Source organism: Sceloporus occidentalis, unplaced genomic scaffold, assembly GCF_023333645.1.
Source record: "Sceloporus occidentalis isolate IW3139 unplaced genomic scaffold, rSceOcc1.0.p SCAF_78, whole genome shotgun sequence".
NCBI classification, from domain to species: Eukaryota; Metazoa; Chordata; class Lepidosauria; order Squamata; family Phrynosomatidae; genus Sceloporus; species Sceloporus occidentalis.
In genome coordinates this window covers 4,732,812-4,753,295 of record NW_028317058.1, presented here as the reverse complement: position 1 = coordinate 4,753,295, position 20,484 = coordinate 4,732,812, and the positions used below count along the sequence as shown (strand labels likewise).

The 20,484-nt window shown below is 40.7% G+C and overlaps 1 protein-coding gene across 1 annotated transcript in view; it reads right to left on the bottom strand.

Annotated features, from left to right (window-relative positions):
• The window catches only part of LOC149285542 (phospholipid phosphatase 1-like), a 52,891-nt gene that overhangs the window by 13,255 nt on the left and 19,152 nt on the right, over positions 1 to 20,484 (bottom strand). The window contains exon 3 of the mRNA XM_089495289.1: positions 2,771 to 3,051. Coding sequence (XP_089351415.1) covers positions 2,771 to 3,051 — 281 coding nt within the window. The remainder of the gene's footprint in view (positions 1 to 2,770; positions 3,052 to 20,484) is intronic.

Here is a 20,484-nt window from a genome sequence, read left to right as displayed (position 1 = left end):
GCCAAACCAGGTTAAACTCCACAGAACTGCTTCAGCAGAAGCTTGCAGTCAATAATAGCAGCAATAAATAATAACAATGGATGCAATACATGCACGCGTTTAAATAATTTATAGAAACAGCTCACCATGAATTACACAAACTCAGTACCCAGTGACAATATCAAAATCATTAATTATCTAAAGAATTTGCACTCAAACCGCGGTCCATCAACCCCCCAGTGGCCCTAAGAATTTCTCAACTAAAGCTTAAGACTTTATGGGAATCCAGAGTGGTTTGCGATGTCAAAACATGCTGGAACTATGGATCCTATATAGGGCTGTCTGAGCGATGACTTGTGGGATAAATGCCACAAACTAAGAGTTTTCTACACCCCCTTTAAAAGCCCGAGCTTCTCCAAAATAACATCTGTTCCGGTAGGATCCAGACCTTCAGAGCACAGATACTGAAAGATTTACAGCCTTTATGATTAAAGGGCTTGGACAGTGCTGATCTGGAGTTCTCATAAATATCGTGATCGGGTACGTGGATACTTGGATATCACGCTCTACTATGTGTGAAGTCACACTGGCAGAGGAACTATTACTCAATGCCAGCAACAGACTGTTGGAAAATAAACCCCGATCTGCCACATTAACCCTTTGACATCATTTTCTTATTTTCGGAAACAAATCCGGGTCACCAATATGAAACTGTGACCTGTGTGCCACACCAGGTGTGATGTCATTAACAGTATGAAGTATCCCTTTGCTTTAAAAGTGACATTGAGATGGTCTAATCCGAAGCCTGTTTAGGATTATAGGATGGGAAATTACTCTAGTAAATTTATTCTAAGTATCTGGAATGCATTTATTACATTTTCAGCACTGTTTTACCTCTATTATATCTAACTTGGGATTTTCTGCTTTGGAAAACAGATGTTGTATTTAATGTCAATTTCCAGCAGGACTGTACTTGGCCACATAAATATAAACTGATTGCATTGCCAGACACAGATAACTGTAATCTCTCTAACTAGCGTCATCACATTGCAGGAATGGCTGACCGATTTTAATTCTGCAATCTTTTTATATACCATAATTCTGAGATGTTATAAATGGTAATAATTTTATTACAAAAAATTGACAAACTTTCCGCATATAATTTCTTATTACCATTTGAATAATTTAGGATCAACAGAGGTGAGGACAGAGAGAACTATTCATTTTATACAAATCCAAATATTATCAAATCAGTTCGGAATATGCTACCAAGTCTTCTTCTCACTGATGGCCATCTAAAATATTGAAATACCACTAATATATAGAATATCTTGTTCGTTATGGAAACATATACTTAAGTTACAGCCAAACAGAGTGGTTTTACCAGTAAAAGTCACGTTAAAGGTGTTCTGAAGAAAATGTCTTCCTACCACAACTGCGCATTAAGCTGGAGCGATCGCACCTTCTTGTATTCTAATAAAAAGACTATCCCTGCTGGCGCCAGCACTTGGTTATGTGATATAAATCATTTAATTGGAAGCCCTTCGGAAAAGGAATCAACTCCCTCCAATCGCCTGAGAATCCTGTATCAATATTACTTTACCTTATTTTTTTCCTAATCCGAAGAACACATTCCTGCCAAATGTATTTCAAGATGTTTGTTTTTACGTTCAGCTGGAAAACTCCAATACACACAAATTTGCCATGAAACCGTTAAAACGGTGCCTGTGCTCTTTATAGAAGGATTTGGAAGTTAAACTTGCTATAATGTCATGTTAACCACACAGTTGGTCAAGTTACATTTAATAATAGTAACAGACACGGAGCACCAATGGACATCAAAGCCATCCAGCCACAGGGTCTAAAAGTTGCCAAGACTCAGCGCTGAGGTATGTCAGAATGTGTGTGCAGCTGACAGATCTGGGGTTCAATGTCATGTCAGTAGAAACCTGCCAGCGGAAAAGAGCATTGCATACAGAGACACGCAGATATATGGGGGATGCAAAAAATGCATAAATCTAAAGAAGATGACAATAATTTAGAATGAAAGGGGTAGATGCATTCAAAAAGATCCATTACTAATGTCAAAAACACTTGTTAAAAAAACCAAATAGCTCTCTCGTTACTGCTATGGAAGCATGGAGATTGTAAATCCAGACTTGCTGGACTGTATTTTCTTCTTCTTGTAGCTGGTGAACTTTGGTGCTCACATATCTCCAAACTGATGTTTTGTACCTCTAGTCTACAGGGTCCCTTCCAAATTACCAACCGATATGTAGAGCAGAGGAAAAGGGAGACATGATGGCCCGCTATTTCACCATTCATCCCCAGCTAAAGATGGATAAAAACAAGGTGTGAGCAGATTTGCACTCAAGTCAAGTGTCTCATTTTGGACTGTGAGCCAACGAACGACATGGCAGCTCAAACTCATTACTGTAGTATTTTGGTCATTGGGAGCTTCCATTTTAGCTCACCTTTGGCTGAATGAGCTCAGGCTCATGTTTGGTCTCCTGCCTCTAGAATCTGGAAATGCACTTAAATGCTCAAGAAATAAATAGTTCCTTAACTATTTAAATCAAGGCGCTTCTGACCACCTATGTATAGCCACCATGTGTTTAAACTAACTTATAAATGCCCATGAATATACACTCACCTGAATCTTGCAGAACCCACCGAGTTCCAATTCCCTAATTCCAAGGACCTGTCTGGTAAGCTACCTACCGCACATTAAGGTAATTAAGTACATTTAATAGAAAGGTCAAAAGAGAAATACATAGGAAAATATACTCACCGAGCTTCATTTGTTTTCACTGGATCCCCTTCACACACAAAGTTTTCAATGTATCCAGCGCTACAGTTGATCTTAGCCCAGTTGACACGACAAACATCAAGGAAATGTGGCCTCAGACGCCCAATAGTATATTTGGCAATATCGGTCAGTGACTGGCTCACCGCAGCACCAAATATAAATGTCCCAATCGCTTTGTATATGGTGGCCACATAATGGTTTCTGACAAAAGCGTTGGACTGTAACTGGTTATAATAAACAGACAGCGCCTCTCCTAGAAGCATCTGTAAGAGATAAACACAAAAAGGGTTAGGAAGCCATGGTCAGTTTATGGATGCAAGGACACAGAAAAAAACATATTTCCATAACCCTAGGTTAGAGTTTCATAAGATAACTCATAATGCAACAAATTCTTTATGCATCAATAAGTAAAACAATGAAATCCTGATTTGACTCAGGACCATGAACTAAGGGCACCACATTATGATGTCATTTCACTCTACCAATGAGCCATGAAGCACACAAGTAGGTGCGACATCACTTTTTAAACCCATATACAGTGCTGACACTGTAATCCATGACTACAGTAACTCCAAATTATTATCATAATATTATACTTCAATACTTTTTTATAATAATAAAGGAAATTTAGGCATTTCAGTTGCACTTTTTTAGTTGCAGATTTATGTTACCACATGACCCATACAAATAGCCCAACACCTATTATATCATATTCTGTAGTGCTGTAGAATAGTTAAACGTAACCAGAACGAGTTGTGCATAACATAACAATTTGGACCTAGAGAAATGTAAAGGAGCATTAGAAGCAGTTGGGGCATCCAGAAACCTTCAGGGTTCTATGAAACCCACCAACTTCAGACTAATGGGAACTGCAGCGTACGGCCGTCCATGCCTTACAAGGTGCTGGAGCTGGCTGTGAAACGATATATCTTAATATATCAGCAGCAGTTCCACCCCAAGACATCTGCAGCTCTGAAAGCGAATAAGTCAGCGGCACGCGTGGGAGACCCTGGGATGTGCGCCTTTCATTTATTTACACTTTCCACTGCTGAAAAGTTTCATTAGCTTTTCAACCTGCTGTCAATACACCGCAAACTGTTATTCTTTACACTCAGCCCCAGGACAGGGAGAATAAAGATCACATTGCAATAGTTTCCTTTGCCAACACAAGGAAAAGCAGACTAAACCAACACCTACTACTGTTGCATACAGGAACCTGGTTATCTTTTCCTTCCTTGTATTGAAATAGTGCATCGCCCCAGTTCTAAGGGAGAAAGGTACAAGACCCCGTTTAACAAGAATGGAAATGTTCCAAACCCATGAGAATGTCGGCCCCCAGAGACTTGCCACTTGCCTCTTAACAGGCTTCCTGAACTGGAATTATCCATTTCAAACATTTGGAAAACTAAAATGCTGTTTAAAACCATTTTACTGCCAACGCGGCATTCAGTGCGGGGGTATTTGGACCTGCTGGCAATAATACCTAAAAATATAAGACTAATGGTGACGAGGAAAGCCATTTTACTGTCCCCCTTGCCCTCTTCTACATTTAATGTATAGAGATATTAAAACATTGTTTAAAGAAATAAAAATAAAAAAAAGACTATTTTCTATCAAAATATAAAAACCTGGAATCACAGCACTTAAAGTTCTCTCACCTTTGGTTCTATATGGGACATTTAAATGTATGGAGTATAAGGTTTGCAGAATAATTCTGACACATTATGGTATAACTGTATTCAGCAATAAAATGTCACTCCAACAATTGTTAGCGCTCCATTTTATTTTATTGCTTTGTAAGCATTTGCTTTTAAGAATAACCTTATTGCTGTATTCCTAAATGGTCTAACGGACATTCTCGAAAATGAGAAATCTCAATGCATTCTACCCGGTAAAACATTTTCTAAATAAAAGGGATGCAGTGATCATGGCAAGTGATTTCATAGATCTTGCCGATTGCTCCATTTTTGCCATTCTGTTCTTCGTACACAACCACCGATGGGCTGAGATAAATATAATGTTATATTCCAGATAGAGAAATATCTCATTGGTTGCCCAGTGATAAATGGGTTCTACAAACACTGCTCTGCCTCAATAGTTTCTTAGCATGGACATTATAGAGATTGCTTTCCGTGGGAGCGAATCATGGTCAAATAGATACCAGTAGGATATCCAGAATATATAGCGCTGCGGAATATGATAGTGCTATATAATTTAACAAATACCATGGATTCAGATTCATGGTATTTATATATATATATATATATATATATATATATCACACACACATATATACATACATACACACATCTATATAGCAGGGCAGCAGTATTTATAATTATTATTTATTGATTAATATTACTGCATCAAATTTCCTCAGCATTGTGTTTTTGTGCACTGGGGCAGTCTTGCTGGAATAGAAGAGGGCCTTCCCCAAACTGTCCCCAGAAAGTTGGAAGCAGCATAGCATTGTCCAAAATGTCTTGGTATGCTGAAGCATTAAGATTTCCCTTCACAGGAAGTAAGGGGCTCAAAACCTTAAAAATTTCATTATCCCTCCTCCATCAAACTTTACAGTTGGCACAATGCAGTCAGACGGTAACGTTCTCCTGGCATCCTCCAAATCCAGACTTGCCCATCAGACTGCCAGACAAGCGTCACTCCACAGAACATGCGAGTTGGTGAAGTGAGGCTTGCATGCAGCTGCTTGGCTATGGAAACCCATTCCCTGAAGCACTCGCCACACAATTTGTACTGATATTAAAGCCAGTGGATGTTTGGAATCAGCAGAGTGTTGGCGACTCTTACGCACCAGGCGTCTTAGCCCTCGGTGACCCCGCTCTGTGACTTTACGTTTTCTTCTGCTTCATGGCCGAGTAGCTGCTGTTCCTAAACGCCTCCACTTTCTAATTATACCACCTACAGCTGGTCGTAGAATATCTATCAGGGATGAAATTTCACAAACTTGACTCATTGCAAAGGTGGCATCATATCACAGTACCACTCTTGAATTTAATGTGCTCTTCAGAACAACCAATTTTTGTCACAAATGTTTGTAAATGTAGACTATGTGGCTAGGTGCTTGATTTATACATCTGTGGCAATGGGTCTGATTGAAACACCTGAATTCAATTATTAATGTCCCAATACTTTTGTCCGTATAGCGTAGTACATTGCAAAAGGACTCGATATATTGCAGCTCCAACCCACAATTTACTCATGACAACTAGGCAGGCAAGCTCATGTGTGTTGCTCAATATGCTCACTTAGCAAGTGTTACTCTTCAGACATATTAATTCAAAGACATCAAATTGCATAACATAAAAAATACCCAATCCCAAAAGTCCATCTTTTAATGATCATATAGATTTATACAAATAACAATATGAAACATGTAAGGCTACACTTCTTCCAAACAATTCAATACCATGCTGGATGCCAGTTTACTGTTTACACTAGACTGCAATATGAGTGTTGGGTGAAAACGTAAGCACCAAAGCCAAGTAAACCAAGTCCCGCCAACAACACATTTCACACATTTTGTTAATTTCAACCCTCGCTGAAGCCAGGACCACTAAAAGACTTTCTTCCCAAATTCTTTACATATGGTAAAATATGGCCTGATTATATACTCTGTAATTTACAGGGGACCCGTTAAGTTTGGAAATGTTACACCCCCCCCCCTTTGTTGTTTGCAAATTCTAGGTGTGGACTATATATCCTGGAAAACTGGCTCTTGAGTGGAGGCCTGTTCTGAAAAGGTACGTCTCCAGTGATTTTCCAACAAATATGTATTTTGCAGCAATTTTGCAGTCTTAAAACTAAAAGTGGAAAGTGGTCTTGTTGGGACTCACTTCTGTTTTGGAGTTCCTTCTAATTTACTTTGTTGTCTTAGGCCAGAGATTTGGAATCTACCAGATCAGAAGCAAAAACAAATCCTATGGAGACCCCAATCTCATGTAACTGTTTTATAGTGCTCCCCCCCCTAAGTAGTTCTTAGGGTTCCATTTACAGAATGCCTCTTCATTGGACTTCCCACCAACCACCTATTGGTACAGCTCTTTTCAAGGCCCCAAAATCCTATCACAGGGCAAGAAAGAGTAGATGAAGAAGCAGAAAAACAGTGAGCCAGGAAAACCCTGCACAGAGAAAAAGCTCTATGACCCTCGGGCTACAGGAATACAGACGATCTCTAACAGGTTAGCAAGGAGGGGGAGAAGACCAAATTCCTACTGTTTTTTTGTTCAGTCTTCATCCTGTACATACAAATGACAAGCCAGATGACACACTGTCTCCAACAAAATGTTTACACAGCTGGAGCTGTCTGTACCTCACGTAGCATCTCAACTACACACAAATAAAACATAGTTGTGTCCACATCAAGCGTTCATTCTGTCACAGATCAACAGCTCAACTCCTACGAGCTAATTTATACACCTGTTTGATTATTTCATTATTTGATTCTTATCAACCAACGCAAAACTGGTACGTGAGAAGTAAATTGCTATTACACTTCAGTGCTGTAACTCTCTGATACGCCGTTTTCTTTTGTGGAGTAGAGTAACATTTTGGGAACCAATAATAAAAAAAAAAAAGGTGTGGGTTCTCAGGTTGTTGCCTATTTAAATAATTTATTGTGTTTGGCGTGGTTGGCTTGGTTTGCGTTTTCCTTCTTTTCTATTGTAACAGAGCTGCAAGGTAAATCCTGAGCCTGACAAGTGCAAAACTACTAAGTTAGGAGTTAATTGCCAGGAAGGAGGGGGAAGTGTATAAATTGTACTTGCACTTTTATCTAAATTGTTTTATAACACCAGGGATACCATGTTGAGAAATGCCAAACATCTTGTCACATGTATGCACAGCTGGAGCAAGTGCCCTGGGAACTGTATTGTTGTGAGAAATGTGAGCAAGTTGTCTACTTGGAATCCAAGATATTGGATCTAAGAGAGAAACTTCAACACTGTGGGATGTTGATAATATGGAGAAAGCTTACTGCTTACTGAGCAAGCACTGGCTGGGGTCAGTGCTGGCGAGGGTACAGATGGGGTGGAGAAGGTGTCTAGAGTACAGAGCTGGGTACATTGCAAGAGGGGGGGGGAAGTAGGGGTAACGGGTTAAGGAAGGCTAGCTCTGGACTTGCACAACCCAACATTTTCCCAGTTTGTGCCAGGATGCAGTTCAGATCTCGCATTACTAGGGCAGGCTGATTCACCTAGCATAAATCATCATAACTCATTCCACACATATTCAAATTCCATAATTGGATTACCAAGTAACCACACCTCTGCTGGAAGGCCGTCCCATACATCTACACCCATCTCAGTAAAGTAAAAGTCAGGATTTATGCATCAAAGACAGAAAACCAGGAAAAGCAAACAGAGAGCTAACACTCGCTGAAGTAAAAGGTCAAGAGGTTTGAGACACATTGCATCATATTTCTTTGGTAATTTCTGTGTCACAGTCTAAATATTAAGGAGTCCCCATGGAGCTATGAAACTATTGTGCCGGTTGATCCACACTGAATCATTTGCACCAGAAGAGCTCTTTATTAATTTGACCCACTGAATCTCAGAGGCAACTGTAAGACTGTTACTGTTCCTCTGGCTCTTGCAGTCTGCCTTCAGCCCCAGACAACTTCTGCTTTTCTTCCTTCACTTTTATTCAGGTTCAGGCAGCCAAAAGTAGAATGGATAGAGTCAGCTGGAGACTCATAAATAAGAGTGAAGAGATGCAACTGGAGAAAAGGCAGCCAGAAAAAGACACGGAGCAGCAGCAATTTTGCAATTAAAACTTCTCTTCCTTACTGCAAAGTGCAAACGTATCCTTGTTAAAGGATACAGATATTCTGTATCATAGTGCTCTGTGTGTTAGTTGCACTGGACTATCCGGACACCCACCCCTGGTCTTCATGCCTTAATCCAACTACTCACCTGCAACCTGTATTCATCTCAACCATCTCTCTCTCACTCTTACAGGTATGATTATCCCAGTGCATCTGATCTCCCCGTGCAATCAGCAGGTAACCCACCGAATCTTCCAATGTCCCAAACGCAGTAATCCTTACTATGAACCCATACATGTTTTACTCTTCTTTTCCCCTACTCCTTGCACACATTTCATCACCCTTTCCCCTTGACATCTCCTCAATAGGTCACATCTCTCCCTTCCTTCTGTGATCACCCTACCTCGGCTCACATGCCATTCTCTTTCCTCATACCCCCATCCCCACAAATCACAATCCCATTTGTTATCTCTCAGCCATAATCCAATCAAGCCATCTGAAGTATCAACAGCCTCTACAGATAACCATGACCCTATCAACTCATTCCCATTGAAGCTGTCCTCTCCTACGGTTTCACTTCCACCTCAACCACCGACTAGATTGTAAGAGCAGCAGCCTCTTCTCCTTTTGTACCAGTTTGTTATTGTGTGTGACTTTAAATTATTCCACTTATTGTAACAGCGCTACAGAATCTGCTGGCACTTTATAAATGTAATGTAATAATTACAAAGGGGACCAAATAAATTAATGGCTGATGCAAACAAAGAAATTCTGTGGCAAAGAATGAAAAGTGGGCTTATCATCATGGCAGCCAGAGGAAAGTTCCTGGTGATCAATAGCTATGATTGAAACCGAGATCTGTGCTGTCAAAGCCACAACCCTGCTCAATCTATTTATCAATGAGAAGAGTGAGGGGAGATATATAATAAAAAATTTATATGCTGCTTATAATTTTTTTCATACTCTTCACAAATGGTACACTGAAATTTCATTCAGTGTTCAAATTTTAAAATACTGAAACTCTAAATCAGTTCAAAATTACATTGGTATTGTATTGGTAACATTGTATTAAGGAAAATAAAAAGCTGAAACATGTTGCTTGCATAACTATTCGCCCTCCACATATTAGGAATGGTAGAGCCACCATTCCCTGCAATAACAGATAATCTTCACAAAAAGGGGTTTTGGTCCATTCCTCTTTGCAGATTTGCTTCAGGTTTTTAAGGTAGGCTTGACTGTGCTTGGAGACCACCATATTCTTTGACATGGCCATACCAGGACATTCTACTATTTAGCTCTTGAGATCATTGTTCTGCTGTAAGGTGCAGATTCTTCAAGGTTCAGTTTATAAAAATCGACTAAAGCAGGTTCCAGTATATCCCAGTTCCATCCATTCCATCCTTTATCTTGAACAAGATGCCCAGACTGGGATGATGAGAATTATCCTCACAGCATGATGCTATCACCACCATACATTGTAGGGATGGTTAAGGCGACCACATGTCCCAGACAAGCCCATATTCAAGGGACCTGTCTCGTGAAATCCAATTCCAGGGGAATACCTTCTCCTGGAATAAAGATCACCAGTATGTATATCAGTCGCTGTGCTACATTTTAAACAGACTAAGAGGCTGCTCAGTGCAGCACTTACACTGTAGCAACTTGATCTCTATAGACTGCCCAAGGTGAACATGCTCTGCTCCTCCTGGCTGTACTGACTGAAGGGTACTTGGTCACAGCCAATCTTTGCCTAAATTTTTTATCTTGCTTTGTTACAATTCCCAGGCAAAAAGCCCTATCTTGGTCTCCTCGGACCACAAAAGATCTCTCACATCACCACATCTGGCAGAATCAGCTGTCACATGGTACTTTTTGGGTAGCAGCGTCTTTTTTCAGTGTTATACAGAGCTCTTGATATGGTTGATTGGTGCACCATTATCCCACTCACAGCAACAGAATGCTATAACGCTTTCAAAGTGACTGCTTGCCTCTCCATGGCACCTCTAGCAAGTTTTCCGATGGCTTGTTCTCAACGGTGCTTGAGTGGAGTGATGCAGCTTCCACTCCCTGATTATTGATCCAGTATTACTCACTGTGATATGCAAACTCATCAATGTTATTTTGCATTATCTCCTTTTTCTAATGTATGCATTTGAATTCCTGTTGAATGCTTTTTGGCCTTCATTTCAGATTCACAACCTGGCCAATGATCCTTCAACAGCGGGACTGGTAAGATATCTCTTTTCTCTCTAGGAGGTTTTTGGCAGCATACAGCCTATGTCCACTTAAATTAACAGATTTAAAGTTTCAGTATTTTAAAATAAAATATAATACTGGTAAAAAAATAAATGTATTATAATCCAGTAATAGGAGAGAAATGGTAAGGGGTTTGGATACTTTCATAAAGACATTATATATATATATATATATACACACACACACACACACACACACACACGTATAATTATTTTAACAAATGTCAGTTACAAAATGGATTTATTTTGAGGTGTCTCCAAGCACAAATCTAAAAACACAAAATAAGCGTGTATGCAGTAACTGGACAGCTCATGCATAAAATGAGAAGTATTCACAAAAGGTGTGCTAAGAATGTGTCTATAGGTAACTGGTGACATAGTGACATAGGAGGCACAAGCCTCTTAGAGGCACAGGCCACATTCCATCTGTGTGCCACTTTCCATCCAAGTGCCAATTTTCACTAAGTGCCACTATCTACTTCTATCTATCTTCCACTAGTGCTGCCTCCTGCTCACTGTGCATGCTCCACTCCCACTCCATTCCCATCACCATTCGCCTCCAATTACCATGTTTAGAATCATATTGTTCCTCCTTTCTCTTTCCTCTATTGTTTATAAAATCATTAGCTCACTCCAGCCACCAGCTACCCCACACTATGTCTGCATTGCACCTTCATTACTTTCTTGTCCCCTTCTCTCATCCCAAGCGCTTCTCAACTTCACCTCCTCCCTTCCCCCCACCTCCCCTCACCCCCAGAAATCCCTCCATTCACACAAGTCCTATTCCCACCTCCTCTCACTCTCTATTCTTCTTCTTCTAGCTGCTGGAGATATCTCCCCAAACCCTGGGCCTCCCTTGGTGCTCTCTTCCTCATCCAGTCAACATTCCAGAAACCTAAATAATCTTGTCCACATACCCTGCCGCTCTTCCTACCCCCCTTTCACCTTTGCTCTCTGGAATGCACGTTCTGTCTGTAACAAACTAACAGCCCTACATGACCACTTTGTCTCTAGTTCATTACACCTTGCTCTAACTGAAACCTGGCTAACCTCTTCTAACACTGCTTCTCCTGCTGCTCTCTCCTATGGTGGCCTACACCTCACTCACACTCCCAGACCTGATGACAAGAAGGGTGGAGGGGTAGGCTTCCTACTCTCCCCTACTTGTTCTTTTCAACCTATTCCCTCTGCCCCATCACTCTCTTTTTCCTCATTCGAAGTCCATGCTATCCGACTATTTCATCCCATCTCCATACGCATTGCTGTTATATATCGCCCCCCTGGCCCGGCTAACATCTTTCTTGATCACTTCTCCTCATGGCTCCCTCTCTTCCTCTCCTCTGATGTTCCTTCTGTTGTCCTTGGGGATTTCAACATCCCAGTTGACACCCCACTGAGTCCCATGGCTTCAAAATTTCTTTCTATCACTCCCCTACTCATGATGATGTAATTACACCCTGTTACACCCTGGACCTTATTTTTTCTAGCATGTGCTCTCTCACTAACCTTTCAAATTCCCCTTTCCCACTCTCTGACCACCACTTCCTTTCCTGCTCTCTAATTTTGCCTCATACTCGCCCCCTTGCACCCCAACCCTGCCTAACCAGAGACCTCAGCTCTATTAACCTTCAGGATTTCTCAATCAATTTACTCCCTCCTCTCTCCAATATCCAACATGTCATGCCCTAACAACGCTACCTCTGTCTATAATGCCACTCTAATATCTGCTCTTGAGCATGTAGCACCAGCTACTACTCTCTCTTCACGACGGTCACATTTCCAACCCTGGCACACGACTGTAGCCCGACACCTACGACGATGTTCCCGCACTGCCAAACGTAGTTGGCGAAAGTCTAATACCATGTCTGACTTTCTGCACTATAAATTTATGCTACGTTCCTACTACTCTGCTCTTAACCTTGCTAAAGAAACCTATTTCACCTCCCTCATCTCCTCCCTGTCCCACAACCCTAAACGACTAATACTTTCAATTCCCTGCTTAGACCGATCGCTCGTACCCCTTCCACTAACCTTAATGCATCTGACTTCGCCACATTCTTCAATAATAAAATTCAAACTATCAGAGACGACATATCTGCACAGTCACCTCCCTCTGACTATGCACCCCCCTTCTCACTGACCTCTTCTCCCCTCACTACATTAACTCATTTCTCTGCTGTCACTGAAGAGGATGTACATGCTCTTCTTCTTTCCTCTCGTCCAACCACATGCCCCCTTGACCCCATCCCTTCCCATCTCACTCAGTCTCTTTCATCTACCCTTGTCCCTACTCTAACTCATATCTTCAACCTCTCCCTCACTACTGGATCTGTCCCAACGTCCTTCAAGCATGCTAGCATTACTCCTATCTTGAAAAAGTCCTCCCTCAACCCGACTGGTCTCTCCAACTACCGTCCCATATCTCTGCTTCCTTTCACCTCCAAGCTTCTCGAAAGAATTGTTTATATACAACTAAGTTTCTAGACTCCAACTTCCTGCTTGACCCTCTTCAATCTGGTTTTCGCCCTCGACACTCTACTGAGACTGCCCTTACTAAAGTTACTAATGACTTACTCACTGCTAAATCCAAGGGCCACTACTCTATGCTAATCCTACTGGACCTTTCTGCTGCTTTTGACACGGTGGACCACCCTCTTCTCCTTCAAAAGCTTTATGATCTTGGCCTCCGTGATACTGCTCTCTCATGGCTCACTTCCTACCTCTCTGATCGTACCTTCAGTACCAGTAACACTTCCTCTCCCCTCCCTCTCTCAGTTGGGGTACCCCAAGGCTCAGTTTTAGGACCCCTTCTGTTCTCTCTTTACACTTCCTCCCTTGGCAAACTGATCTCATCCTTTGGCTTTCAATACCACCTGTATGCTGATGACACCCAGATCTATCTATCCTCCCCTGATCTCTCTCCCTCTGTCTTAGATCGTGTAACTAACTGCCTTGCATCCGTCTATAGCTGGATGTCTGAACGTTTCTTGAAACTCAACCTCTCCAAAACTGAACTCCTCATCTTCCCTCCCTCCAATACTAAGATTCCCCCATCTATCTCCCTCAATGTTAATGGTGCTATCATCTCCCAGTCTACTCATGCACGCTGTCTTGGTGTCACCCTTGACTCCGACCTTTCGTTCACACCCCATATTCAGTCTGTCTCTAAAAACTGTCACCTTCATCTTAAAAACATTGCCCGCATCCGTCCCTTCCTAACACAGGATGCCACTAAGGCTCTTGTCCATGCACTGATTATCTCCCGTCTTGACTACTGTAACTCTATCTTAGCCGGTCTCCCTCTTAACCGTCTCACCCCTCTACAATCCACCATGAATGCTGCCGCCAGACTTATCTTCCTCTCACATCACTTTACTAACGTCTCTCCCCTCTGTCAGTCTCTTCACCGGCTGCCTGTGCGCTTCAGGGTTCATTTCAAAATCCTCACTCTTACTTTCAAGGCCCTTCACAGTGGTTCCCCTCCCTACATCTCCTCACTCATCTCTAAATACACTCCTAACCGGTCTCTCCGCTCATCCAACGATCTCCTTCTGTCCTCTCCTCTGATTTCTAGCTCTCATGCCCGCTTACAAGATTTCTCAAGGGCTGCCCCTATCCTCTGGAATGCCCTCCCCCAGTCTATCCGTCTCTCCCCCTGCCTTTATTCATTCAAAATATCCCTAAAGACTCTTGTATAAATCAATGATTGGAGTTTGTCAGAATTCGGGGGGTTTTGTTTGTCCACCCGCCTCTTAAGGATTGATCACAAGTTCTCAATGGGATTAAGGTCTGGGGAGTTTCCTGGCCATGGACCCAAAATTTTGATGATTTGTTCCCTGAACCACGTAGTTATCACTTTTGCCTTATGGCAAGGTGCTCTATCATGCTGGAAAATACATTGTTCATCACCAAACTGTTCTTGGATGTTTGTGAGAAGTTGTTCTTGAAGGATGCGTTGGTATTATTCTTTATTCATGTCTGTGTTCTTAGGCATAATTGTGAGTGAGCCCACTCCCTTGGCTGAGAAGCAACCCCACACATTAATGGTCTCACAATGCTTTGCTGTTGGCATGACACAGGACTGATGGTAGAGCTCACCTTGTCTTCTCCAGATAAGCTTTTTTCCGGATGCCCTAAGCAATCGGAAAGGGGATTCATCAGAGAAAATGACTTTACCCCAGTCCTCAGCAGTCCAATCCCTGTACGTTTTGCAGAATATCAGTCTGTCCCTGTTGTTTTTCCTGGAGAGAAGTGGCTTCTTTGCTGCCCTTCTTGACACCAGGCCATCCTCCAAAAGTCTTCGCCTCACTGTGCGTACAGACGCACTCACACTTGCCTGCTGCCATTCCTGAGCAAGATCTGCACTGGTGACACCCGATCCCGCAGCTGAATCAGCTTTAGGACACAGTCCGGGCGCTTGTCGGGACTTTCTTTGAGGCATTCTTCACAACAATTGAACCTCTCTCCTTGAAGTTCTTGATGATGCGATAAATGGTTGATTTAGGTGCAATCTTACTAGCGGCAATATCCTTGCCCGTGAAGCCCTTTTTGTGCAAAGAAATAATGACAGCACGTGTTTCCTTGCAGGTAGCCATAGTTAACAGAGGAAGAACAATGATGTCAAGCACCACTATCCTTTTAAAGTTTCCAGTCTGTTATTCTAAGTCAATCAGCATAACAGAGTGATCCCTCAGCCTTGTCCATATCTACACTTTCACCCATGTTAACTAGAGAATCACTGACATGATGTCAGCTGGTCCTTTTGAGCAGGACTGAAACGCAGTGGAAATGTTTTTGGGGGATTAAGTTAATTTTCATGGCAAAGAGGGACTTTTCAATTCATTGCAATTCATCTGATCAGACTTCATAACATTCTGGAGTATATGCAAATTATCATCATCTAAACTGAGGCAGCAGACTTTGTGAAAATTATTATTTGTGTCATTCTCAAAACTTTTGGCCACGACTGCAGTGTATATCTGAATGTTTATCTTATCGATGTCAGATGTTTGTCCATGTTAATGGTGCGTACACATTCAGGTATATAAACTTTAGAAAGTCCCTGCTCTAAACCAAATATCTTTTGCGGAAGCTCACTGGATTGTTTGCACATGAAAAAGCATTACTTAAATTTAGCTGCAAAAAAAAAAAAAGTTTCACTTGTACAGCTTGTTTCCATTCAAATGATTTATTTTGACTGTTTTCTAAATCTGGTCTTGTGTTTTCTGGCTGTCCTTCCTTCCATGAGATCAGATGGAAAAAGGTTGGATAAAAACAATGATAAATAGTAATAATCAGGAACTGCTCCCCTGCTGACCATCCATTACACTTTTTTTTTTCACATTAAAGAAAAAACAGCTTGTTTACTTTGATGAGTTCATCCTCGAATTGATCAAACACGCTACTCAAATTATTACAGGACAACAATCCTACAAGTAATATCACATGGTTAATAAAAAATGGTTAGCACTTACAACAACAATACAGACTGGGATCAGTATTCCTGCTAATAACTGATAAGAAATGGTGTCTTCTTTGTATGGATACCGGATGGAATCATCGTTACAGAAAAATCCTCGTTTGAAGTAACTATGCTTCAAATTGAGAATTGCAAAAGGCAATCCAGCTAGCAAAAATGAGAGAGAAACATGAATTAACATTGGTGAAACATAATAATACAACAAACACAAATGCTGATGCTATTTTGGGGAGGGTTCGCAGGCTGGGGCAAGGAAGCAGAGTAAGAGAGGTTAAAACACGGTGAGAAGGAAAGCAGGGCCAATAAGAAGGAAAACAAGGAGGAGAACCATGAGAGTTTAACAACAGGAAAGAAGATGGCTGCCAAACCATTAATCTTCCAGTACAGTCCTGTAAAAAAAAAAAAAAAAAATTTGCTCCCTTCCCAATTTCTTCTATTTTTGCCAATTCATCACATTTAAATATCATCCAGATCAGCATAAATTTAATTAAAGACCACTTAAGTAAACACAAAATACAGCTTTTAAATGATGATTTTAAGGTAGAAAGCGAAAACCTATACCACGCATGTAAAAAGTAATTGACCCCCCTAAACCACCCTTAGTGGCAAAAAATGGCATGAAATATTAGTGATATCTGGTAATGAGTCTTTTACATTGCTGTGGATGATTCTTGGCCACTGTTCTTGGCATAATTGTTTTAATTCAGTCAGATTGGAGGGGTTTTGAGCATGAACTGCCTTTTTAAATGGCATCTCAATTGGATTAGGGTTGAGATTTAGACCTGGCCACCCGACAATCTGCCTTTGAATGACTCAACAAAACGAAGACTTGCTTGTGAACTTCGGATCATTGTCCTGCTGCATAACCAGACCGCTTTTTACCTTTAGGTCAGGTACCGATGGCCAGACATCCTCCTGCAGGATTTTCTGATAGAGAGCAGAATTCAGGGTTCCATCAATTATGGCAAGTCACCCAGGTCCTGAAGCAGCAAAGCAGCTCCAGACCATCACACCACCACTGCCGTGTTTGACTGTTGGTATGATGTTTTTGTGGAATGCTGATGTTTTATGCCAGATGTAACGGGACCCATTTCTTCAGAAAAGTTTCCCTTTTGGCTCATCAGTCCACAAAAACTCTTGGGGGTCATCAAGATGTTTTTTGGCAAATGTGAGACGAGCCTTTAAATTATTTTTGGTCAGCAGAGGTTTTCGACTTTAAACTCTCCCATGGATGCCATTTTTCCACAGTCTCTTTCTTATTGTGAACACTGACCTTATCTGAGGCAGGTGAGGCCTACAGTTCTTTACATGTTAGTCTGGGTTCTTTTGTGACCTCCCTGACAAGTCATAGATGCACTCTTGAAAGAATTTTGGTAGACAGTCACTGCTGGGAAGGCTCATCACTGTTCCATGCTTTCTCCATTTGTAGATAATGGCTCTCACCGTGGTTTGCTGGAGTTCCGGAGCCTTTGAAATGGCTTTGTAACCCTTTTTAGACTGATAGATATCAATGACTGTCATCTGTTCATGAATTTAATTAGATTGCGGCATCGTGTGCTGCTTTTTGAGACCGTTTAGCCTACTTCACTTTGCAAGACAGGTTCTATTTCATTGACGTTTAGCTTCAACAGGGCTGGCGGTAATCATGCCTAGGTGTGTCTAGTAAAATTAAAGCCAATTATCAATTACATTTGGTTAACTGGTTTATTTAGTAACTGGGGGGGCAATTAACTTTTTTCTGTCTATACATGAAATCATCAAAAAACGTAATTATAATTAAATTGATGACCTGAAACACTTAAGTGCGACAAATATGCAAACATTGCAGAAATTGGGTAGTGGACAAATACTTTTCCACAGCACTATAAAGCAGCAAAGGCCATATCATTAAAACAATAAGATGCTGGACTGGCTACCATTCTTCTTCGGTAATGCAACTGAGCCACTGGGTCATAACTAAACCTGTCTGTTAACGCCAGTAGGCGGCTGCTTGGACAGCAATATTTTAGAATGACCAATTTTCATACCTGGGAACTCTTTGTATTTCACCCAGAAACTTTACAAACCCCTGTTACAAAACTGATTAGAAGGCTTTCTCACGACCAGAGAGACCCATCCACTCCATTCCCTTTTTCATTCTTTTGGGAGCTAGGCGTGGGGACTTGACAGGAGATGAAGAGCTACCAGGGACCAATACCAGGAAGTGTTCAGGTTGGCCAACTACCCTGACATAATGAATCTAATGGCAAGGAACACCAGGCAGGAATGTGGTTAAGTAATACAAAATTATTCTTCACTGTTGGTTGGTTGGTTATCAGAGAGAAAGGTACACAAGCACAGAGAAATGAATAAAAAAGAGAAGTATGTATTTTGGATGCCTACAGAGAAACAATAGATATCAATGACATGGCAGCTCTGCTCAACTGCTCTGGTAGCATGTTCTGCATGTCTGTAGAATGCCAGAGGTGTGATAAGTATAATTCCAATAACACGGACTGGCATTGAAACAATAAAATCACCGTGGTTATCAAAGTCTGGCAGAAAGTGAATGTGTTTTGTGCAAAATATTTGAATATATATGTCACTTTTCAGTATTTTTGTCTTAAATTACATATCCTTACATATGTTTGGCACAAATTAAGTATTAGTTTAATAATTGAAACGTGTGCAATATCTTTTCTAATATGTTCATACTTGTCGCTCCTATGCTTTATCTCCAGATTTCTAACTAAAAGGATGTTAACCATTAAAAAGTTTGATACGCAAGTCCGTTCTAATCGGGGACTTTGATGAACAATAACTTAAGTGATGCTCAGTCTTCAGTAATTGGATATCATGGGAGTCACAAACCTGCAAGTGGTTTTTTTTTCCCATTACATATTACAGACAGGCCTGGGTCACACTTAAGTCAGTCAGACAGTTTTGTTTTGTCATCCTGGACAAAAATCTGGCTTTGTGGCAGGCATTTTTTGTTTTTGGATTGTGGTGCCATATTAAAACCAGCCTTGGATCCCATGGGGTTCCAATTTCTATTAAAACATCCAGCCTGTAATCACTAATGAGGTCACTTACACACCCAATGGCTGGTAATCCAAAATGATGTAACACTCACACTTTAATTAACAGATCCAATGATGTCACGCACACCCAGAAGGTGAAACTGTCAAACACCATTGCTAATATTAGCCCTATAGGTTTCCTATCCTCAGGCCCAACAGGGTGGAGTAGAGTTGAGTGGGAAAAACACACCAAAACAGGTCACAACAGTTCTTTAGCTAAAAAGATCAGCATACCTATTGTAATAGTAATGCAAGTAGTAGTGTGAGAACGTGACCTTAAATATTTTTAAATGTACATTTTCCATGTACAAAGTAATAGGATTAGAAGTGCAAGATGAATGGATGACATCCACACCGACATAGCCGAGAACTCGTCACTCCTGAACCCCGGCTTGTGGGTTTTTACACAAAGGCACCCGGGCAGGCTTTAGGGATGCACAACCAAAACCACAGAAATAAACGGTGTGGTCCAATGGTGAGCCGTATGCATGAACCACAGAGACCACCACTTTATTGGGTGACCCTACTTAAAGACATACGTTTGTGAAGACGTTTATGCCATAGAATTTATTTTTTTTACATTTGTATATAAAAGTTAAATATAGGCAATATATTTTTTTTTTCTTAACATCCTTGACAGATCCATTAAATAAAATGTACTTAAACCTGGCTTGCTCATAAAATCATGATGTTTGGCTTATTTTGGTACATTTCAGTATTGATTATGTATTATTTATATATTTATATTACAAATATCAGGATGTAATTTAAAATGTTTTAATATTTTCTACATAAGATAAAAAAAACATAGCATGTTAATTAATTCATGCTCCCGAGAAGAAAAAATATTACACGAAAAAAAAAATCCATCAATGTTATAGTGAAAAAAATAAAAAAATAAATAAATATATATATATATATATATATATATATATATATATATATATATATATATATATATATATATATATATATGTACACACACAACTTATCATTACAGGGGGGGGGATTAAAATAAATAAATAAAATCTTAGAACCGTACCTTTATAATACATTCAATCTGTGGGGCTTGTCCTAACAATTTATGCCAGCATTCAAAATCTTCCCAGAAAGAAGGCATT